Genomic DNA, 25,206 nt, shown 5'->3' on the forward strand with positions numbered 1-25,206 from the left:
ATTCAAGGTGCTCCCGTTTAGCCTAAAAGCAGCGCCACGGATTTTCACCAAGTGCTTAGCACCAGTAGCAGCGGCTTTACTATCCCCAGGGATCCAAGTTTTCCCATACCTCGACGATTGGCTGCTCAAAGCTCCGTCTGAGCAGGAAGCCAATATTGCCACAACAACTAGTCTCCATCTGTTCAATACGCTGGGACTCACTTTGAACAAGGGCAAATCAAATTTGATTCCAACTCAGAACATTTTATTCCTAGGAGCATCCCTGGACACTGTCCAGTGCTAAGCATTCTTGTCTCAAGACCGTCAAGTGCGCATTCAAAAATTAGCGACAACCATTTAAAAAAGAAAGTCCGTTTCTGTTCGAACATTCAAATCGCTCCTAGGGATGTGCTCCTCAGCAATCAACTTGATCCCTTAAGCGCGGCTCAAAATGAAACCTCTTCAAGAGGAGTTACAGAAACAATGGCAACAAGCATTGGGTTCTTTCGAGGATGTTATCCAAATAACTGCACGTATGGTGGACTCACTCCTTTGGTGGTCCCAAACAGCAAATCTTGGCCAGGGTCTCATCTTTCTGCAAAACATCCCGGACTTCTTATTGACAACAGACGCCTCCATGGAAGGATAAGGAGGTCATCTGCAGGATTTACAAATCCAGCGAAAGTGGACTCAGATACAAAAACAGCAACACATCCACAGTTTGGCGCTTCAGGCCATATTTTTGTCTCTTCAGGCTTTCCCTCCAAGGATAGCAGGTTCCTCAGTGCTGGTCCGTACCGAAAATACGACCTGAATGCACTACATAAACAAAGAAGGAGGAACAAGGTCCGTGACGCTTCCCAGGAAGCGCAAGAATTGTGGGAATGGACAACGTTCCACGAATATCCTTGAAGGCTGAGCATGTCAAGGGTCTGCACAATACCCTAGCGGATTCATTAAGCCGGTCTCAATCCGACTGCCACAAGTGGGAGTTAAAACAAACTCAGGTGAACAAGATCTTTCGGACATGGGGCAAACCAGCCCTTGATCTGTTTGCATCGCAGGAGAACAAGAAATGCCAATATTACGCCAGCAGCTTCCCTCGGCCAGTTTCAAGGGGGAATGCCCTTTCAATGAGATGGTCCGGGATCTATGCCTATGCTCACCCCCCCCCCCCCCCCCCCCCCATCCATTAATCCCCAGGGTGGTCAAAGTTGAAACTGGAAGGCTGATGTCGGATTCTGATTGCACCCCGTCTGCCCAGACAGTATTGGTTCCAGGAGCTTCTTCTGTTGTCACAAGACAGACCCATTCGCCTTCATCCAACAACGACATGTCATCACGAAACAGGGGTCAGGTAGTTCATCCGTATCTGCAATCCCTGCACTTGCACGCATGGCTCCTGAATTCCTAGAGTTCAAAGATCTCAATATTTCACAGGACTGTCTGGACATACTGTCTAAATCCCTTGCTGAGAGCACTATCAAAACTTATAGTTGATTTTGTTGGTGTGAAACCAATAATGTTCATCCAGTTCAAGCCCCTGCTGAACAGATTTTACCTTATTTGCTCTCACTGGCCAAGCCTGGACTCACTTTTTCGTCAGTCAAGGTTCACCTGGCTGCTCTTTCCAGGTACAGGAAATCTCCGTAGCTTCCTTCTTTATGTTCGTCTTCGCTAGTAAAACGATTCATGAGTACTTTTTCGCACTTTCCCTCCTGTGCGTTTGCCTCCTCCGGAGTGGGAACTCAATGTGGTTTTAGCACAACTGATGTGACGACCATTTGAACCGGTCCATAAAGCAGAACTCAAATACCTCACATGGAAAGTAGCCCCCTTGCTGGCTCTTACTTCTGCAAGGAGGGTTAGTGAGATTCAGGCTATTACGATCAAAGAACCATTCTTACGTTTTACACAGGACTATGTAATCCTGCAGACGAATCCTAAATTCATCCCAAAGGTGCCCACACAATTTCACTTGAATGAACCAGTAATGCTACAAACTTTCTTCCCGAATCCATCCAGTCCAGCTGAAAGGACCTTGCGTTCATTGGATGTAAAAAGGTGTTTGAAGTTTTATCTTCAAAAGATAAAGGATATTAGAAAGACGGATCAAGTGTTAGTGGCCTGCGGTCGAGGAAAACATGGAACAGCTGTAACAAAAGCCACAATAGCCAGATGGGTCGCATCTGCCATTCAGTTGTGCCACGAAAAAGGCAACAAACCTCTCAAGGTGAAAGCTAAAGCACACTCCACCAGAACTGTTGCTGCATCTACAACTTTGTTTGCTGGAGTTGCATTGGACAAGATATGCCCTGCTGCGATATGGAAGAATGTCCACACGTTTACAAGACACTACTGCCTCCAATCTACACAAAAGGAGGATGCAGCAGTTGGACAAGCTGTGTTACGCCATCTTTCACTAAGGTCAGATTCTTTACATTTCTTTAACGCTTGTCTATTATTAGCTTTCTTTACTGTTACATTGCTTACAGTGTTCATGCTCCTATGTTTCTCAATTTATACGTTTCTCATGCTGATATCAACTATCTTTTAATATGATTATTGCTTTTATGCTTTGGTATTGCAATGTTTCAAGGTTGTGAATGTATATTGGGAGTTTTAAATTACATGTCTCCCACCATCCTCTAACAACAGTACAATTGGGGTACTGTTTGCTATTCTGATTCAGGCATGTAAATCTATGAAAGATACCCCAATACTGGATAAGAAAACAAGTTACTTACCTGTAAGTACAGTTATCGAGTATTAGTATCTTTCATAGATTCACATGCACCCACCCTCCTCCCCATGGAACCGGTTCTCAGTGATTTTAGGAATATTTACGTCCCACTTGTGCTTGGAAAATCTCAGGAGAACTGCTTCTGTTGGGAGTGTTCTAGAGGGTGCTGATTGGTTGGAGCTGACTTTTGGTCCTTTTCCTACAAGGACATAGATAGGCTACTAAGATATAGCCTTTGGCCTCTTTTGGCCTATTTATTACTTATGGCACTACTTTTGTATTTTACCGTGGGACTCCCATCTCGGCGACAGAGAATGATTCATGTGAATCTATGCAAGATACCAATACTGGATAACTGTAGTTACAGGTAAGTAACTTGTTTTCTTCAGCAGTGCTTTCGGAAACTGGGTACCCCCACAATTGGTTGGTTTAACACTCCATAAAACACAAAATCCCCAAATTGTGCCTCCAGGTATCCCAAGCCACATACGCTGTCTATGGGCGATCTTTTAAGGATGAATTGGTCAGTAAAATTTGCCAATGCTTTTCCATCACTAATTCTGATTTTAGTGAAGAATTTGAGACATGGATCTGAGACTCATTCTAATTGCTGTAACATGGGTGAGGTAACCGTGATATTCAGTGCTACCCGACATGTCTATTCACTCACACAAGAAGTTACTCCTAGAGCAGACCTTTTAACCCTAGATCAGGGGAAACTACAACACACAAACGTCAAGGCAATGAATGTTGCGGTTTGGCACCTGAGATCTTAGTTTTTATGCGTACAACTTTTTTTTTTTTTCTTTCAAAAACCCATTTTTATTAAGTAGTCAGATAAAATTATCACATTTCTGACAGGAGAAGTACAATACAGACTGATCAATAAGATAGCATTCAGGTAGGTGACTTCTATGTGACATTTATAATACAGAAAAAAAAAACTTTCAGGTCTGTGAACATCAGCCCCTAAACTTTACAACCAACTGTGCCATATGCTGTACAGTAGTCCATGTATCATACCCATCAAGCCAATTCACATGTAACGTAGTCCTTTGTATCATCATTGTCCTCCGGAATTTGTTCTCATAATGCGTTCAATGTTTTGAGAGTGTATGATCATTTGGCGGGAGGCTTGTAGGCATAGTGTAAGTTTGTTGCGCCACAAAATGGCTAAGCTCTGTACACTTCTAAGTAGAGACAAACAACCTCATCAAGCATTGATTCAAGGAATTCTCTACTATTTGCAAAATTTGTGAAAAATCAGGTTAAGCATAGAGCACTACAGCCTACACACCAAAGTTTTCAGGTAGGTATTACAGTAAGTACATACATGAAATCTGTTAGGAGGAAAAAAAAATTAAAAATGTGGTCACATAATGGGCTATTTGTGGGCTTACAGTTGACGTCCTCAATAGTCAAGTATGCTGCTTATGTTCGACACCGAAAAGTGAACTTTATTGTTGGGAAATGTTTGACCGGACTGCTTGATGGTCATGGTCCTATAGAATGGACTCGCAGTGCAATATTATTGTCATTTGTAACTATCTAGTTTATTTTCCATCTAGTCACCATTTCCCAGTATGCAGGCAAGTATTTTATCTGGTTGTATTGTGTAACTTTAGAGTGTTGTCTATATATAACATAACTTTGAAGCTTATAATAAAGAAACCGTTTTGTTTTTCAGAAACACCAACAAGTCTTCAAGTCAGCAATCGTCCTCTTCTTCCTCCTCCTCCTCTTTATCCTCTTGCTCTTCATCATCTGCTCTAGCACATGAACTGTCTCAGCAGACCGCAACAATAGCAGAATCTGATTCCAACAACCAAGTTGACTGGACATATGATCCAAATGAGCCACGTTACTGTATTTGTAATCAGGTACGGTAAATTCGAAAAAACGGGTTTCCTGTTATGTGGTATCTTTTCGGATACAAGCATTACCAACTTCAACTGAACCGCAACTGCATCTTGTGCATCAAAATCTACATTTAGAATGTTTGTGGTTAATGCTTACATGAAAAATTGTAAGTTTCCTTTCTGGGTTTTTAGTGCAAGTTACCTTTATTAAGAGCCTCAGACTTTTTCATCCTCGTCTGTTAAAGTTATTTGCCGATTACAGAAATGATGGGTCTTAAGCTTGAAAAAGCCATGTCTTTGTTCCAGAGTAGTAAACTTTATGAGCGTTAAAAAGTAAGCAAATAATTCTCTCAGCATTGTCTTAATAAACATATGCCTTATTACTGATTGCTCCAAGATAGTTCTATATAGTTCAACGTTTAGCCTTTCTGCCACAATTAAAGCAATTTTAGTTGTCCCCTGGGCCATGATTTTGACGGAGAATGAGGCTGAAAAGTGTCAGTGGAAGCAGGCATGGCATTGCTTCTTGTAGACATTCCAGTTGGAGCAGTCGAACATCATGGATGCTGAATGAAATTTCTTATAGTAACAGGCAGTGCTAATGAGGGTGGATATGGATCTGGTTGCCTATTCAAGCAAAAAGATGGTCAGGTCACTAAATAGAAAGTGGGTGGGGAAGAGAATCCTGCTAACCATGGCAAAACAAAAGCGGGTTGTGACGGTCAGTCATTACCCTATTTGGTTTGTGGTTTAGTGTTATTATGATTCCCATCTTTAGCCTGAAAGACCTTGTGAATGATTCCTATGCCTTTGAACTTGGTTCCTCAATTTGCAGGAAACCTCGATGGAAAGCAGAGAAAGGCTTTTATTGAAGAGATAGGCCCACATTGATGAGAGTTGGAAAGCCTCTGACCGCAGGTCGGATGCTTTCGAAGCCTCATCGCGGTTTCAGTTTCAATCGCTGCATTACAGTGCAGTCGGTCGAAACTGAAACCGGCTGGCCATTCCGGCTGGATTCCGAGTGTACTCAGTTCTCTAAATCTTTCGCAAGAGAACTTGCGGATCTATGCAGCCAAAATGTAATCCATGAAAGCAAACTGCTTAAATGATTTAATTAGTTACTTTGTACATTAGTCACAACTCAAAAATTTTGTATGATAAAGCTGAGCTGTGAAGGTCCTATGTGGCAGTGCCTTTGGCAAGTAGAAGCACAGGCATTTTTCACCTCATAATTCAGTGACAGACATTTTGAGTGGGTCATCCATTTATACCAGCCATTGCTGCAGAAACCTTTTCTACTGTATCTCTGGAGTATTGTAATAGGTGCTATCCTTCCTTTTTAGTTGTTGATGTTTTATAGTATTTCCACAAGTCTGTCAAAAATGCGGGTGAGATGTAGGAATAAACACAATTTGTAGTTGTTGCCATTCCTCCTCGGTCTACATATCTACAGTGTAACAAACACAAAGTGGATACGGCGCAAGTTGTTGGCTGTTGGACCTGGTGTATGTGGCATATGCCTTCAGTTGGCTTTTCTTATGGGGCTCAATAGTTCGCCAGTCTCCTCTCGTCCAGAAGCTGACATTCAGTGATTCTGAAGGATGGCAGTAGGAGTTACTGGCGAGTATTTTCTACTTTTTAATGAAGATACTCTCCAAATTCTGTAGAACACTTGCATAATCCATGTTGGTGATCAGACTATGTGTTACAAGTAACCTTTCTTACTATGTGGGCGTACATTTTCTAGTTGTAAGGAGGTAGCAAGTTATTTCTTAAGCCATTTTTTAAATGTATATTTAAATCTTATCCCCACATGTACTAAAATGTTGTTGTGTTTTAATTGTGACATTTATTTTAATAGGTGTCATATGGAGAAATGGTTGGCTGTGATAATCAGGATGTAAGTATAAATGTATAATTTTGAAGGACATAGCAATGAATTGCAACTATCATATGTTATATGTATTCGCTCGCTCTAGCAGACACAAAGATTTTAGTATTTTTGTAGCAAAATATTTTTTCCCAGCCAAGAACCATGAACCATTATATCACGCATCCTTATATTGAATGCCTAGTTTGTTTTCCTTTTTTAGACTTGGGAAGAATTCAAAATAGTTGTAGCTGAATGTAAACGGGAGAACTGATTGTACAGTAAAACGTTTGGACAGTCTTTTGTAAATAAACACCACTTGACATATTTTGTCATGTTTTCAAATAATCTTAAACAACCTTTATTCATGCACTCTCATCAACAATCTAAATAAAATAAACGCAACTCTAAAGGATACATTTTGCAAGACCAAAATCTAAAAAGCACATTTTTTTCTTCTTAAAAAATGGGGTTTTCATCCTTTTTTTTCCATACGAGGCAGAAACCATCCTGTCGTCAAGTATATTGCTTACAAATCTAGAAATAAAAATGGCACAGGGATGAATAACCGCTAACCAGAAATGGTAACACACAAACACAGAGTATCCTAAGAGCTAAAGAGGGCTCTCTTTAGTCACTCAATAACAAAATCAAAATTGGGCTTTGAGGTCAGTTGAAATCTAAAATGTCCAGGAATTGGGTGAGAGACACAGAAGTGAATTTCACTAACCTTCTCAGGAAACAGGTGAGATGTATTTGCCGGCACAATGAGTTAAAAAAATAAGTTATTATGCATGATAGAATTGCAGCTGACCTAGTATGGGAATTGGTAACCTCTGGTTAGAGTGGATTGAGGTTGGTTTTGTGCAAGGAATCCACTTCTCCGTTAATATAAGGGCATTCTTTTATCTCCTAGGTGAGGAGAAGGTGTGAATTAGTAGGATTCCTTGGATTAGCAAATGTTTTGGCAGTAGAGCCTAATTTAGAGGCTTTGAAGGTTCTAGACCTTGGTTTTGGTGCTTCGTGTCTGCTTGATTCTCAACAATCGCTATTCTTCTCAGAGATGCTGCCCTGGGCGGTCGTCCAGGGAGAGGCCCTTAAGGCCCTGAATATGGAGCAGGCTTTCTACAAGAATTGCAATTTCACAGTTAGTTAAGCATGAGGCAGCAGCAACGGGGAATCTTTTTGCTCCATATGGATGTGGGCTCCGTAGGAGAATACCTTGTTTTAGGATTTCTTTTGCTAATCTCGTTTCTGTAGTAGGGGATCTCTGTGTATAGTCATAATCTATGAATAGTCCCGCCCATGTGCGGGGACCCCGGAGCAATCAAAATATCTCTTAAGCTGTCCTGCATTTGCAAACCTGCAAAGACACTTAAGAGACAGACAAAATAATACAGCCTAATAACAATAGGGCTGCACTGGCCAGCACTTCATCTGAAGTGAACACAAAAGCCAAAATAAAGTTTAAATGTCATTTTTATTCACATCTGACATGTTCCTTTATTGTATCACACTCCCTTCACCAAAATCCCTTTAAACAATAGAGAGGAAGGGGTGGACAGACAAGCCCTATAGGTTGTCATTATGTGTCTGCTAAAAGGATACCGTGCCTTTAAGGAACTCTCCAGAGACCCCTGGTATCCCAGGATGCACAGCCAAAGCAAGTTACTTTCAGTTCTTTTTTCCGGCTCCTGCTAGAAGGACCCGGGAGGATTGAGCTCTACCCTTTTGGGTAAAAATTAAATTGGTTTTTTTAAGATAAAAGTTTGTTCATACGACGTCTAGAGCCTTTCTCTGCTGCCTCCTGTCGTTGGGTGCAGTTTGACCCACTCTATTTTACTTAACATGTCTTTATTTGATAAATGCCCTGAGTGTGGGAGGAAAATGGCCAAGACGGACCCACATGATGTCTGTATTCTCTGCTTATCATCTTCACATGTCCCTGCTACATATGACATCTGCAAGACCTTCTCCAAGAGGACCCTAAGGGACAGAGAGAAGATTCGCCTGCAGGGACAGGAGAAGCAGAGAACAGGTGGGACTTCTGGGCATGGAGGATCTCCTTCCCCATCCTCTGCCCATGCTTCAGCCACTGGAGGGACCTCCGGGCAGAAAAAGGAGCAGAAACGACACCTACCGGCCGGAAGATCCCGTTCGACGTCGAGGACGACGACGGCGAGAGGTACAGCACCGGTGTGTTCGCCGTCGATCCAGGGCTCTGGATCTCGGCGTCCTCGACGTTCGACGTCGAGAGAGGGGCCGGCGAGACCTGGGACTAGGTCGCCATCGAAGACTTCACAGTCGACGTCGACACACCATCGACGTCGTACTGCGCCCCGCAGACTGCGCCGCTCGCCTTCGAGGCGAGCCCGGTCGTCTCCTTCGCCGTCGACTCATAGATCGACGCAGAGACACCGGCGAAGGCCGTTGAGACGAAGGAGATAGACGTTGAGGCAAAGGAGAGCGCCGTCGTGGCGACATCGCTCACCGTCGACGTCGAGAGGCTCACCGTCGAGACGAAGGCGCTCGACGTCGAGGAAAGACAGGGGTCGCCGTTTGACGTCGAGGGGACGCCGTTTGCGTTCAACGGCGAGGAGAAGCCGTACGAGGTCGACGCACAGTTCGACGTCTGGGACGAGATCACCTGGTGACGCTTCTTCGGTGATTACGATATCCAGTCTTGGATCTAGGAGAGGAGGACGCTCTCCCTTGTTCGCTTCAGCCTCCTCACGGGGTAAACCCGCAAAGAAGGGAAGGGTGGACGGAAGTCCGGACAGAGCTAGTCCGGGTTCTCCTGCAAGGGGTGATGGACGGAGAGAGTCTCCAGTGGACCCCCTGCCACTGCCTCAGAAGCCTCCTACGCCTCCTCCTCCACCTGACCCCCGGCTCCCAGTGGCGCCTCCTAAGCCACCTACGCCACCTGCGCTACCACCGCCTCCGGTACCACAGCTCCCGCCTTCTCCTCGACTACCAGTGGCTCCTAAGACCCCACGCAGACTGAGATCGCGCTCTAGATCTCGCCGGAGGTCACGGAGCAGACACAGATCGTCCACTCAAAGGCATGGACGACTGAGGTATAGATCTCGATCCAGAGACACAAGGTATACGGACTCTTCTGGCACTGGACGGCTTTCCCCCACGTTGTCGGAAACGCCGCCTACTAGAATCTCGCCAGTGGATGATATTGCCGCTTTCCAAGATGTACTGATGAGAGGGGCGGCAAAATTGGGAATCTCAGTGACAGTACCAGTTCCCCCTACCTCTGTGATATTCGAGACATTACACAAGGCGCATCTATCACGCCCCCTCCTCCCTTTGGTTCCAGGTCTGGAGGAACCAGCCATGGAGGTCTCCTTGACGCCAGCCATGGTGAAGTCTGCTCCCTCAAGGTTGCAGAAGAAGTACAGGGCCCCTGATTCGGACCCGGCGTTCCTCAGGGTGGACACTCCCCCGGACGCTGTCATTGTGGTTGCGGCTAGGAAACAACATTCCACGTCGCCCTCTTCAACAGCTCCTCCGAATAAGGAGAGTCGCAAGATGGACTCCTTGGGGAGGAGGATGTGCTCTACGTTGGCCACGACTATGAAGGCTGCTAGCGCCTCCGCTCTGCTGGGTCGCTATGACCGATCATTATGGGACTCCCTGCAACAGTTTGCTGACTCCCTGCCTAGGGATAAACGGGAAGACTTCCAGGAGGTGTTGAATGAGGGCATGATGGTCTCCAACCAGATCATCAGTGCAGCAGGGGATGTGTCATTGCTGGCGGCCCATGGGTACTGTCATGGAGTACACATGAGGAGACATTCCTGGCTGAGACTTACTTCTCTAAAGCCTGAAGCGCAGCAAAAGATTGCTAACTTACCTTTCTCTGGCACGACGTTGTTCGGGTCTCATGCGGATGACGAAATGGCCCGCATGAAGGCCGAAGCAGAAACCCTGAAGGCCGTGGGGTTGGAAAAACCCAGGGAACAGAAGAGATCATTCCGTTCCTATGGCAGGCGTTATTCTAAGCAACGCGGCCAAGGGCGTCAGTCTGGTCAACAACAACACCAGCAACAACAACAGTTCCCGAGGCAGTCCTTTCAAAAGCGCCAGAGGGGCAGGGGACAGCAGCAATCCTCGTCGGGGAACAAAGGCCCTGCCGGGTCGAAGCCCTGAAAGGTCACTTCCCCCTCATCCGTTACCCGCTCCGGTGGGGTGGGGGGAGTATTCAATACTACCTGGCAGAGTGGAGAACAATAACTCAGGACAAGTGGGTGCTGAATATTGTTTGCAATGGGTACAGTCTTCGTTTCACCAGCCCGCCTCCACAGATCCCACCAGTGCGCCCTCCCTACATGGTGCGAGAGCTCCAGTGGGAGGCGGACGTTCTGTTAAAGAAGAAGGCGATAGAGACTGTTCCTTTGAGGCAAAAAGGAAAAGGTCTTTACTCAAGGTTCTTTCTCGTCAGAAAAAAGGACAAGAACGAGTTCAGGCCTATTCTAGATCTGCGTCAAGCAAACAAGTGGATCCGCAGAGAAAAGTTCTGTATGTTGTCCCTGCATCAGATTTACCCTCAGTTGCATCGAGGAGACTGGCTGTTCGCCATAGATCTGCAGGACGCTTACTTTCATGTGCCGATCGCACAAAAGCATCGCAAGTTCCTGAGGTTTCTGGTAGGCAACAACCATTACCAGTATACAGTACTCCCGTTTGGTCTGAAGTCTGCACCAAGGACGTTCTCCAAGTGCATGGCAGTGGTGGCAGCACACTTGCGGAAGAACAAAGTGTTTGTGTATCCATACCTGGACGATTGGCTGATCAAAGCTTCCACGTACCAGGAAGCCCAGTGTCATTTCAACAGGACAGCTGCCTTGCTTCATCGCCTGGGACTGCACATCAACATGACGAAGTCAGTGCCGATCCCTGTGCAGTGTCTCCAGTACTTGGGGGGCCTCAGTCAATACTTTGAACGCAAGCGTGTGTCCTTCGGAGGAGAGACGCTTATCTATCCATGGGAAGGCCCTGCATCTCCTCTCAGCCCACTCTCCTGCAGTGAGGACGGTGTCCTCTTTACTGGGGTCGATGGCTTCATGCATCTTTCTCACCCCCAATGCACGTCTGCATATGAGGCCTCTGCAGGAATGTCTGGAGGATCAATGGGACCAGAGGCGGGGGCGTTGGGAGGACACGATTCATCTGTCCCCACACGCTCTACTGTCTCTGAAATGGTGGTGCTTCTCAGAGAATGTCTGCAAGGGGACTCCCTTTCACAAGGATATTCCGGTCCAGACCATTGTGACCGATGTGTCTCTCCAGGGCTGGGGAGCGCATTCGGGCCCTCTTCAGATTCAGGGGATATGGTCACAGACGGAGATGACTTACCACATCAACTTTTTGGAACTCAGAGCAGTACACTTGGCCCTGAAGGCGTTCCATCCCTCCTTCAAGACGAACTCCCTGCTAGTTCAGACGGACAATACTACTACCATGTATTACCTCAACAAGCAGGGGGGCTCCCGTTCACGCACGCTGTCTCGGGAGGCACAGACGATCTGGAATTGGCTGGTGGCCAGGAACCTAACGATCACGGCAACCCATCTGCCGGGAGTGCAGAATGCCCAAGCCGATGCGCTCAGCAGGCTCGTTCAAGAAAATCACGAGTGGGTGCTAAACGACGACGTGCTAAGAGACGTCTTCGCAGAATGGGGCACTCCGGATATAGATCTGTTCGCTACGGCAGAAAACAGCAAATGCCGCGACTTCGCGTCCAGGTACTACCAACCAGGGACACTGGGGAATGCACTATGGATCAGCTGGTCGAACAGCTTTCTCTACGCCTTTCCGCCCATTCCCCTGGTTCCGGCGGTGCTGATCAAGCTGTCGCAATCCAGAGCCAGGATGATCCTGATTGCTCCGGAGTGGCCGAGGCAATGGTGGTTCACCGACCTTCTTCACCGGTCTGTTCTGCCACACCGGCGCCTGCCGTGTCGGCCGGACCTTCTCATGAAATTCGGAGGACAGATGGTTCACCCCAATCTCTCGTCCTTGAGTTTGGCAGCATGGCTCCTGAGCTAGTACAGTATGGACACTTGAACCTACCTCAGGACTGTATGGAGATCTTGAAAGAGGCGAAGAGACCGTCTACGAGGACTTCGTACGCCTATAAGTTGAAGAGATTCTGCTTATGGTGCACGGCAACGGACATTGACCCTACATCCTGTAAAGAAGATATTATTCTGCCTCATCTGCTGCAGTTAGCTCAATCTGGGCTTAACTTTCAGTCTATTAAGGTTCATCTCGCAGCTTTGACTGCGTATAGAAAGGGCCCTTCCCAAACCTCATTTTTTCAAATCCCTGTGATTAAAGTTTTTTGGAGGGTTTGCGTAAGGTGTTTCCCCCTGTTAGACCACCTTCTCCACCATGGGAATTGAACTTGGTGTTGTCCAGATTAATGAGGGAACCTTTTGAGCCTATTCATAAGGCCTCTCTGCAGCATTTGTCCTGGAAGGCTCCCTTCCTTGTGGCCATTACATCGGCCAGGAGGGTAAGTGAGATTCAGGCTCTGTGTTGTCAAGAGCCGTATACTGTATTCCATGCTTCTAAAGTGGTAATGCGTACTCATCCTAAGTTTTTACCTAAAGTGATATCTGATTTCCATGTAAATCAAATGATAACTTTGCCTACATTTTTACAGCATCCCTCCTCTCCGGCGGAGAGGTCTCTGCATTCACTAGATGTGCGTAGAGTGTTGAAATTCTATCTAGATAAGACAAAAGACATCCGCAGGTCGGATCAATTGTTTGTAAATTATGGTTCGGTAAGAACTGGTCTAGCTACCTCGAAACAGTCCATCTCCAGATGGATCGTGTCCTGTATTCAGCTCTGTTATCAGAAAGCTAATAAGACGTTAGGGGGTAAGCCTACAGCGCATTCGACTAGGGGCAAAGCAGCGACTACAGCTTTGCTTAGGAATGTTCCAATCGCTGACATTTGTAAGGCTGCCACCTGGAAGTCGGTCCATACGTTTACAAAGCATTACTTGCTGGACTCTGATGCTAGGGCAGATGCGCAGGTTGGACAGGCTTCGCTGAGGAATTTGTTTGCACAGTAATTTATTGGTGTTCGGTTTTTACTCCACCGCTGTTTCTTGGTTGGGATGGGCTTGCCATTCTATTCATAGATTATGACTATACACAGAGTTCCCCTACTACAGAAGGAGTAGTTTCTTACCTGTAACTCCAGTTCTGTAGTAGGGGTATCTCTGTTATAGTCATAAGCGACCCTCCCTCCTCCCCGGTGGAGTAAACTGACAGTATCAGGCCTGTTGTTATACACCTTCAAAAAGAACTGAAAGAAACTTGCTTTGGCTGTGCATCGTGGGATACCGGGGGTCTCTGGAGAGTTCCTTAAAGGCACGGTATCCTTTTAGCAGACACATAATGACAGCCTATAGGGCTTGTCTGTCCACCCCTTCCTCTCTATTGTTTGAAGGGATTTTGGTGAAGGGAGTGTGATACAATAAAGGAACATGTCAGATGTGAATAAAAATGACATTTAAACTTTATTTTGGCTTTTGTGTTCACTTCAGATGAAGTGCTGGCCAGTGCAGCCCTATTGTTATTAGGCTGTATTATTTTGTCTGTCTCTTAAGTGTCTTTGCAGGTTTGCAAATGCAGGACAGCTTAAGAGATATTTTGATTGCTCTGGGGTCCCCGCACAAAGTCGTCAATATTTCCTAGAGTACTCAAAAAATATTTGCTGGTATATTTTTCAGGACTGATATATGAATATGAGTCTTCGATGTTGTTTTTTTATAAAGGTCTTCTGTTAAAAACACCTTTTGATTTCACTGAAATATATGTGTGTGTGTGTGTGTATAATATATATATATATATATATATATATATCTGATATGCATGTGTGCTGTAGATACACATGCTTTATTTATTTATTTGAAGAGTTTTCTATAGCACTGGCTAGACCCGGAGATATCCGAGCGCTTTACATAAGAACAAGTTGCACAAAGTTACATCAGTTACTATAGCATAAAATGAAAAACATATAAGAGTTACCTGGAGCATGAGGGAGGGTAGGAGGGAGGGGGGGTGGTGAGGGTTCGAGACAGGGGTGTAGGGAAAAAAAAACAAGGTCAGGTAGGGCTGGGAAGGGGAGTCAGCCACAAGGATCATGGAGGGAGGAGGTGGCGTAGGGAAAGGAAACGCAGCCGAGAGATGAGATAAAACAATGTCCAATGCCTGGCTGGGTAGGTGACGGCTAAGGGGGTGAAACCAAAGTCAATATCCTCTATAGCTGCCAAAACCGCTCCACCGGGCATCGGCCATGTTGCTCGAGCACCGCGGTCAGTATAAATTATAAGGTTTCCGCCGGAGGGCATCGTCATAGTTCCATCACATGCACCAGTCCCGTGATATTTGGAAACGCCTGCCTCAATCTCCAGCTTTCCGGTACTCAATCGCCACTTTCCTTCAGGATCTGTATTACAGGTTCAGGTGCAGCAATGAGCCACCACCGACACGAGCATAGGCAGCAGCTGCGTTGATATTCGATGTAGGATAGATCTAGTTCTGTCCCAAGAGGCTCTCTCAATACAGTGTGGAGATGGGGGTGGTGTCATCCCTCGAAGGTGCCTGCAATGCCTGAACTCCTTTGACCGCTATTTTAGGGTTAGGCTTCCGTCTTGCTTAGACCCTCAGGCTAGCACATATAACTCCTCCGTGGGCCCCGCTTAACACTTATTTGTCCTGCCGCTGCTGCTGTGCCCCTCTTACGATCCTGGGGATGCCATTTTAGGGTCAGGCACAATCGAGTGAATCCTGGTGCTCTTCACCGCTTGGACCAGACCCTCAGGCCAACACAGCGATCTCCTCTGCGACAGCCGCTGCACAGTTCCTTGCCCTGCTGCCGCACCCCTCCTTCATACTGGCACGCAGCACTTATCTGTTTGGGTGCCGTGGGGCCAGACAGCCACTCTCCGTTGCCTGCTGGCTCCGCTCGCCACTCACTCCCTGATCCTCGCTTCATGCCGTTAAGTCTGGTGAGTCCGTCTTCGTGGAAGGAGACTCCGTGCCACCCGGGATCCTACACTTTCCCTCTGTGTGCCTCTGGGCTAGCATCCTTTTGCCCGTGTGCTCTCTGTTACACTGCAATGAGGTGACCCGCCCCCACCATCTTGCGTGTTGCCACGGTCTCCTCGCCGAGCTCGGATCTTTCGGCTGCCGTTGGCATTGGGGTCCGACTTTGTCGCCACTTCTCCTCTCTCTCCGTCAATCTTCCGTTCCCTGCCTCTAAGTTGAATTTTCGCCGCTAATTATCTTTAAAAACAGGCGCTGTGGCGGCAGAGCCGTTGTGGATCACGTCGACCCGGCCATCTTGCAAGATGAAACCTTTACAGAAACCTTTGAGGATACAAGATATGGAGGCCAGTCTTAAGCTGGCAGTGGATACAGGCAGATTGCATGGTTACTTTGGGAGATGGTGTTGCCCATGAGATTGATGTAGCTCGGTCAGTGTTAATGGTTCTTCTAGCGTGGCTGGGGAGAAGAATCTGCAAAATCATACCCTTTTGACTTTTCTGTATTCTCCTGCCATTTAGTGCATTTAGTGTTGGGATGTTTGCAAGTTGTTTTTCTTAGAAGTCTTTCTTAGTCACAAGTTAAGGCGACTGCTCCTTTCGATGATAGTGCGCATGTACATCAACTCACTTTGTTTCGGCGGGTTCGGACGTGTCTTGCTGTCCTCCGGTTCTAAACCGTTCTTCGGGTTGCCCTCGGTGCTCAATCCCCTCGACTGTGTTTTCGGATGCGTTTCCCACCTCTCTGCGTATCGTTTTGGTCAACGGAATTTACTTTAGATCCAAAAGTTTCGCAGACTGCCTTCGGGCCAAACCGCGCCCGTCCAGCTCTCCGTTGATGGATCAGACACCAATTAAATTCTGTCCTCTTTGCCACGCAAAGTGTCCTCGCACTGACTCGCACCAGGTGTGTAACTTGTGCTTGTCTCCGGAGCACAAAGAAGACTGCATGCTTGCAAATAGTTTCGGTCGCAGAAAACTCTTTGCAATCGTCGGGCTCGATGTCGAGAAATGCAGCGTCAAAGTGTGGCTGACACACCAGAAAACTTTTATGATGACTCTAGTCAAGAAAAAATGGGGCTATCTGTGGTGGGAGAGGAAGAGGCCTTTTCCGTGTCTCGAGTCAGACCCAGAGCTCGAGATAGACCTCGACGCTGAAGAACTTCCGCAGGGACAAGGTGATGCGAGTACAGAAGACCCCTTACCCCATCCACCCACTCACAAGAAACCTAAGACTTCGGCACCACCTCTGGCCAAGGTCGGCACCAAGACAACGTTTCCAGCGCCCCACCTTCAGGCTTGGCTCCGAAACACACAGTCAAGCCTCCCGGCTCTGGACCGAGCCAACACAAATCCTCTTCGGAACCAAAACCATCTGGTTCCAAGTCCAAACCGGTCTCCTAGCCGAAATCTTCTGCACAAAAATGTCAGCTCCGAAGGCAGTTTGTCTTATCGCGCCCAAAGGCCAGTCCATTTCGGCAACGAAAACGTCTGCGCTGAAACCAAAAGATATCTCGACGGAGTCATATATAGACATTGTCCGACCAAAAGAGGATACCAAGCAAAAGAGACTTTATATCGACCCAGAAACTGGTCCTATTAAGTCCAAGCTGCCTCACTAACACAAGCAGCCTGATGAGGACAGTCATTACAAAATTCTCTTGAAATGGAGGAATGTTGGTGCCATTCCTTTTCACCCACCACCACCATCCCTCCACCACCAGCTTCTCCCACCTCCGGATTCTCCACAATCTCATCATGGCATGGATGATATTGATGACGAGGACACACACCTACCAGTAGATCCATGGACAGATTACACAATTGACCCTCCATTGGACAATGATCCTGACCTTTACCATGCCAAGCCATCTCCACCTGAAGACAATGTATCTTATGAGGAACTCATTAACCAGGGCTGCAGAATACCATGGAATGGTGTTACACGAAGAATCCTTAGTGTTTTTTGTTCCAAACATTAGGATCCACACAGAGGTTGTCACAAACACTACCCATGCTTAAAGGCATGATGAGACATGGACACTTTTTTTAAAGTTCCTGTGCGTGCACGCATCTTAACTCCTAGAGTTGACAAAAAATATAAAGCATCCCCAACTGATCCAGGATTCATTGAGCGCCAGTTGCCACTAGACTCCCTAGTACTGTCTAATGCTCGCAAACAAGCTAATTCTCAAACCTCAGGGAACGCTCCTCCCCCAGACAAAAAAACTAAATTGATAGACGCTTCTGGCAAACGCGTAGCTGCTCAAGCTGCTAACCATTGGTGCATTTCAAACACGCATGGACTTTTAGCCAGATAAGACAGGGCACACTGGGATGAGATAAGGCAGCTCCAATATCTCCCAGATGAGCACTAGGCAAAAGCACAAGACTAGGTGAAAGAAAGGAAACTTATTTCCAGTTTTTCAATAAGATGTGCTCTAGATGCTGCTGATACGGCAGCTAGAGGGATCAACACTAGCATCTTACTAAGAAGACCTACTTGGTTAAAATTTGTAGGATTTAAGCCAGAGGTCCAACAATTTATTTTGAATTCACCATTTGGTAAAAAACATCTTTGGTCCTGAGGTCGATCAGGCACTTGAGATAATGAAAAAAGATACTGAAGTGGCTAAGTCCATGGGAAAGCTCCAAGCTCCTTCAAATAGAGGCTCATTTTGTCACTCTTTTTTCCTAGCAGGGTCAAAAACTACACCTTCAGACCAGAGTACCTCCTACTACAAATGTAATAACCAGTCTTCTTCCGCGAGAGGCTTTTTATGGGAGGATATAGAGAAATCTACTCTAAGGGTAGAGGTAAGGGCAACACACCCCGTAACTTCCCTTCCCCTAATAAGCAGTGTCTTTCCCATGCTTCCCTAACCTGTCTGGGGAAGCCTTCAACAGTTTCTCCCCATTTGGCAATCTATAACAACTGACAAATGGGTGATCGGAATTATCCAACATGGTTATTGCCTGTAGCTTACCACCAATCCTCCAAACGTTTCACCTCGCTCTCACAAATTGTCCCCAGACATCTTAGCTACAACAGGAAGTGCAATCTCTCTGATTAAAGGGAGCCATAGAACCCGTTTCAGTACAGTACCAGGGTCCAGGGGTTTACTCTCTATTTTCTAATCCCCAAAAAGGGTGGCTCCTAAAGACCTATCCTGGATCTCAGAGAATTTAACCAATATATTCTGTCCGAGCACTTTTACATGGTAACCCTTCAACTGGTATTTCCACTTTTACAAAAGGGAGATGTATGTCTGCTCTAGACATAAAAGTCGCATAATTTCATGTTCCAATTCATCCAGTTCATCGCAAATATCTCAGATTTGTGATATCAAGCAAACGTAACCAATTCAAAGTACTCCCGTTTGGAGGGACTACTGCTCCCAGAGTATTTACCAAATGCCTAGCAGTAGTCGCAGCTCATCTCCGAAGACAACAAGTTCCCGTCTTCCCCTACCTAGACGACTGGCTGATCAAAGCCATCACTTGCCACAACTGTCTAAGCCACACTCTGACCACAATAAAACTACTTCATCAACTGGGCTTTCCGATCAATGCTCAAAAATCTCACCTCCATCCGTTACAGACGCAATTTAACCTAGGAACCATGCTAGACACTATCAAAGCTCGAGCATCTCTCAATGTAGCCAGAATTCACAATATTCAGACTATGATACTACAGTTTCAATCCAACCAATCATTACCAGCAAGAGTGTTCATGCAACTGCTGGGAATGATGGCGTATTGCATCGCAATCGTACTTCATTCAAGACTCCACATGCGAGCCACACAAGAATGCTTAGCATGCCAGTGGAATCAGTCGCAGGGTCACCTAACCGATCTAGTGTTGGTAGACGGCCCCACCCATCGCTCCCTGCAGTGGTGGAACCCACTATTTATCAAAAGGACGTCCTTTCATCGACCCTATTCCACAGATTGTGCTCACACAAGATGCTGCTCTAACAGGTTGGGGTGCCCATCTGCAGGATATCGCAATACAAGGCCTGTGGAGCAACAAGCACAAAAGTCTCCACATCAACTATCTAGAGCATCTAACAGTCTTTCTAGCCCTCAAAGCTTTTCAGATTCACCCAATTGGTAACTCTGTTCTAGTCCGAACGGAAAACATGACCTCAATGTACTAAAACAGGGTGGAGGGTGGCACCCTCTGCAACTGTCACGCCTCTCAAGCCATTTGGAATTGGGCAATCCATCACAAGATTTATCTTGTGGCAGAACACCTTCCAAGGGGCAAACCATCAAATTGCCGACCTCTTCAGCAGAAAAGGGCAGCAAATTCATGTGTGGGAACTTCATCCCCAAATTGTCCTTACATACTTCCAACAATGGGGATTCCCACAAATAGATTTGCTTGCCACAGTCCACAACGCAAAATGCCCAAACTTATCCTTCAGTTTCCCACATCCACACTCCAAAGGCAATACCCTATGGATGAACTGGCCAGGAATATTTGCTTATGCTTTTCCACCTCTCCCACTCATTCCCCTTCTGGTTCGGAAGCTCAAGCAAACATCCCTCACTGATTCTAGTAGCTCATACATGGGCCTGTCAACCATGGTACACCACCCTGTTGGAACTGTCAGTAGTTCCACATCAAAAGCTGCATCTCGCCTCCAGGCTCTTCACAAATCCCAAAGAACTAAACCTAGCTATCTGGCTCCTAAAGTCCTAGTTTGGTTAGTTAAATCTACTGCTAGACTACTTTAAAAGAAGCAAGGAAACCTACTACCAGAGCGTGTTATGCAGCAAAGTGAAAAAGATATGTTGTATATTGTAATAACAAAATCAATCCTCCTAGATGCTTCTGTACAAAATATGATCTGTTACCTGTTGCACCTACAGCAAACTGGACTGGTATATACATCTATTTGTTTGCACCTTGCAACAGTAGCTGCTTATTTGCAGAACCGACAGCCTCTATCCCTATTTAAAGTTCCAGTGATCAAAGCTTTCATTGAGGGCTTGAAAAGGGTAATACCACCAAAATTCCCCCTGCACCAGTGTGGAATCTTTACATTGTTCTTACAAGACTTACGGGCCATTTGCACCCTTACATAATTGTCATTTACAATTTCTCATGGAAGCAAGTAGTTTCTGCTTTTCATATTAACCAATCAGTCGAATTACCTGTGTTTTTTCCTCTACCTGATTCAATAGCAGAACGAGCTCTTCACACACTTTATTTTAGAATGGCCTTATTGTATTACATAGTAAGGACAAAAGATTTTCACAGAACAACTATTTGTTGCATTTGCTCCATCTCACAAAGGTAATCTCCGCTCTAAATCTGGCACCTCAAGATGGATTGTTAAATGCATTCAAACATGCAATGCTAAAGCTAAAAGAACTTTATCCATACCTCCTAGAGTGCAAAATAGGGTCTAGTATAGCCTTCTTGGGGAACATGCCTCTAGCTGACATAGGTAAGGCAGCTACATGGTCTACGCCACACACATTTACCAAACACTATTGTGTAGATATCTTGGCACGAAAACAAGTTAATGTAGGCCAGGCAGTACTTTAAACACTGTTTCAAACAACTGCAACATCTACAGGTTAGCCACCGCTTTGGGAGTATACTGCTTTGTAGTCTATGCAAAGCATGTGTATCTACAGCACACATGCCTCAAACGCATTGTTACTTACCCAGTAAGCATCTGTTCTTGGCATGTAGAGCTGTAGATTCACATGCGCACACCTGCCTCTCCTGGCAGATATAGTTGTTGCAGTTCTTTCTTGTCCTTTATACATATACATGGACATCTCTATTCTACACTTACTTACTCCATTCTCACCCTCTTGCGGGAAAACACAATCTAACAATGGAGTCGATGCCCATGCGCACTATCACTGAAAGGAGGAGTCAACTTACTTTGTAACTAAGAACGATTTCTTCGAAGAAAAACAACTTGCAAACATCCAGACCCAACACTAGATGGCAGGAGTATGCAAAGCATGTGAATCTATAGCTCTACATGCCAAGAACAGATGCTTACTGGATAAGTACTATATTTAGATGGATAGGGAGAGATGGAGAAGGATAGCGAGAGAGGGAGAAGGATAGCGAGAGAGGGAGAAGGATAGCGAGAGAGGGAGAAGGATAGCGAGAGAGGGAGAAGGATAGCGAGAGAGGGAGAAGGATAGCGAGAGAGGGAGAAGGATAGCGAGAGAGACAGAGAGGGAGATATAGATATATTGGTCTGGGGAGGGAGGCTGTGATCCCCCACTCCCGCTGCATTAAAAAAAAAATATATATATAGAAATTCACTGGAAAAAACAAAGGTTACAGGGACGTTATAGTTAGGTTCACAATTTGCACAAACAAAACTTTACACTCACAAATCCATAGATATTCAGCACCAGAACACGACACAGCAATCCAGGGTTTGATTCCTTCAAATTTTTATTGCAGACCTAGGGCTATGACGTGTTTCGGCAGGGTGCCCTGCCTTAATCATATTATCCATCAAAAGTACCCCCAATTCGAAGACACACTCCACTGTAGAGGAATTCAAGGAATTATTTTTATTCACAGCAACCGGCATTTGACTTTTGGAGTCTTTTTCTTGTCTTGCGCGTTTCGGAGGCTCGCTGCTTGATAAAGGCTCTTCACAAAGCTCACAGTTTCACTGAAAAGACATAACGTTTTGCAATTCATTATTACCTTTTCCTTTAGTAGGTTCTCACACGTGTAATAACAGCATTGTCTGCTGGGATTTGTAGTTCCTTTCAGTTTAATTTTTCTCTTTAGTTGATTCTGTGATGCATCACAATTAAAACATTTTATATTACCCTCAGTGGGCCTCTTATCAGTAAAAGTCCGGTTCTCTAGCTTGTCTACTGTCCCACAATTCGGCTCGGAGTTCAGGCTTACACGGGATTTAAAAAAATATATAGAAATTCACTGAAATAAACAGAGGTTACAGGGACGTTATAGTTAGGTTCACAATTTGCACAAACACAACTTTCCACACACAAATCCATAGATATTCAGCAGTTCTAGTTCTAACTTTTTTTTGTGTGTGTATATGTATGTACATGTATGTATATATATGTGTGTTATGTATGTATATATATATATATAGATACTTATCTGGACTGTCAGCTGGCCCTCTTTATCCATTATTCTGCTGTTGTTGCCCTTCACAGTTTTCTTCCACTTGTTATAGTGTAGAACATAGGGCAGTGGGTCAGTGTACTTCAGCCATTGTATAACCTCACTGTAAGTGATGGCATTCTAATTTTTCACAAAGTGTACATCCGCAAGTAATGTTCTTCAGTGCCAGGGACTTCTATGGCATTTTGTGCTTATAAATATTTCTACTTATAGACAGGTTTTTTTTTTATATATTGATGCGGCTCCAGTAGTTCTTCCAACAACAAAGTTGTTCAAAATCTATTACAAAACCAGCCTTTACAAAGATAACGGTTGGCAGCCATCTCCAGTCCTGCTGGCTTTGCCAGTGCCTATTCTTTTCTATGTTCTCTGGAATCCTCTTGCCCTATGAGTAGTCGGTCAATGATTAAAGCTAGAAGAAGGTATACACCTTCAGATAACACCTTCTGTGCTGGACCGTTCAGATTCTGTCCACTAGGACCCCGCTAGGGCATTTTTTGTCTTTCAGTGATCACTCTTTTGGGAAGCTCAAGGTTGAGGATTGGTGGGCATAGGTTGCTTCTTCCGAGGTTGGTGCACCATCGTCTTACTTTCTTTCTAGGACAACATTGTATTATTGTATGTGTATATATTTGTCATTCTATAGAAGCGATGAATGTTTTGCGAGGACAGGGTATCCATTAGAAACATTGTTAATATGGGGCTTGCATTTAAAGCATTTTCTACATGCATTTCAAGTACATTGCTGTTTTTCTATATGCGAAGTTTGATTAAAACAAACATTCATTGTTTTAGTACAGTGTTTGTACTGCAGTACTTCATTGCTGTGCTTTGTTTTACAGTGCCCCATCGAGTGGTTTCACTATGGTTGTGTTGGATTGTCTGAAGCTCCTAAAGGGAAGTGGTATTGTCCCCAGTGTACTGCTGCCATGAAGAGGAGAGGCAGCAGGCACAAATGAGCCATAGTGGACTCTGTAGATGTACACATTAAAAGTTTTGTAAAGAACCTGAAAAAAAAAATGTTCCTGTTTCTTGACAACCATTTTAAATAATTGATGAACACAGCCGTTTGATGTCCTAACATTTCAGTTAGAAAGAGTTGTCCATTAATGATAGCTATACATCTATGGTAAAAAAAGAAAATGTTTAAACTTGTGTCGCTCTGTACTGGACACAATTCCTCAGGCAAAAATAAGCAAAGTTGGTTGTTTTTGTAACGCACTCGCCTTCCAGAGCCCTTCGTTGGGCCATATTGAAGCAAGTGGTACTTTTCACCCTTTTCAACATCTGCTTTCGTTGCCACATACTAAAACGACATGGCCTACGCTGATGGCAGGAACATTTGAAGAAGTCCGCATAGAAGATTTGAATCCTTGGTGAGCGAGTTTAATCCTGTATGGTTCATTCAACGGTAAATGCTTGCTGTATGCGTAGTGTCTAACTACACTTAAATACTCAACCTGCTGGAGTCGCAGGTTTAGACTCAGTCATCCGCTGGTGCTTCAACAATCATTTCTTCAGGAAGAGCGGATGCCTAATATTGGTTTAAATGGAGGTAAAGTGTTTGTATCCTTCAGTACATAGGGGCATTTAGCTTGTGTACATTATTGTGTACTTATGTTTTTTGGAAGTGAGTTTTATATGATGGCCTTCATTGCTTTGTTTCCTTACGAAACAAAATTCAGCTGGCTGAAGAAATAAGTTGTATATTGTGGCCCATTACCGACACCCATATTGAGGGATTTACTAATATTTTCTGTGTAAAGTAGGGGAAAACTAATATGTGCCATTAGTCTTTGGTTGTGTTCAGTAGAAGTAGTTTGTAATAATTTTTTAGTTTTATTTACTGAATGTGTTTTTCCTTGTTAATGTAAATATTTAACATTAAATTGTATATTCTGAAAATAATTAAACCGTGCTGTGAAAGCCAGACAAGCTTCACTCGAGACAAAAGAAGCCATCAAATAGAAAGACCAAATATCTGTAAAACTGTGTGTTTAGGATTAAGATTTTGCCCTTGCTTCCACTACCCCTGTACCCTAAGTGGTCATGTACTTTTGCTAACATGCTGTCATTAAACACGCCTTTAAAACGTGGCCTCGGTTTCTGTAAAGTAAGGCATGCTTGCATTCTTCTTTTTGAATTCTAGTTGCAAATTTCTCAGGTGAGAATTCGACATCCAAAATGTAGTCATTTTGTGTTGACGCTTCATGGCTTGCGGTAGCACACCTTGACATTCAGGTTATCCAGGGGAAAAGATCCTGTCATGAAACCATTCATCAGCTCAAGATCTTTGGGTAGGACGAGGGTAGTGCTACCACTGAGATCCGAGAAGTCTAGTCATGTGCTGCCTTTGCAGCTCCTGAATCTTCAATGTTCAACAGACAAATCCACTCTCAACGACCAAAAAGAGGACGGCTTTAAGTTCTGAAACCACTCATTAACATAATGATGTGATGTGATGTTACGTCTAGTGATGACGTTGACTCAAGGATGACATGAAGCACAGTCACAATACCTGTTATG

The 25,206-nt window shown here is 45.0% G+C and overlaps 1 protein-coding gene across 2 annotated transcripts in view; it reads left to right on the forward strand.

Moving 5' to 3' along the window:
- ING3 (inhibitor of growth family member 3) overlaps positions 1-24,776 on the forward strand; it is a 248,013-nt gene extending 223,237 nt beyond the window's left edge. For both annotated transcript variants that reach the window (XM_085654156.1, XM_085654155.1), the window contains exons 10-12: positions 4,410-4,602; positions 6,443-6,481; positions 23,523-24,776. In XM_085654156.1, coding sequence (XP_085510282.1) covers positions 4,410-4,602; positions 6,443-6,481; positions 23,523-23,639 — 349 coding nt within the window. In that variant the 3' untranslated portion in view covers positions 23,640-24,776. The remainder of the gene's footprint in view (positions 1-4,409; positions 4,603-6,442; positions 6,482-23,522) is intronic.
- Positions 24,777-25,206: the final 430 nt, after the last annotated feature.

Source organism: Triturus cristatus, chromosome 4_1 (assembly GCF_964204655.1).
Source record: "Triturus cristatus chromosome 4_1, aTriCri1.1, whole genome shotgun sequence".
Taxonomy (NCBI): Eukaryota; Metazoa; Chordata; class Amphibia; order Caudata; family Salamandridae; genus Triturus; species Triturus cristatus.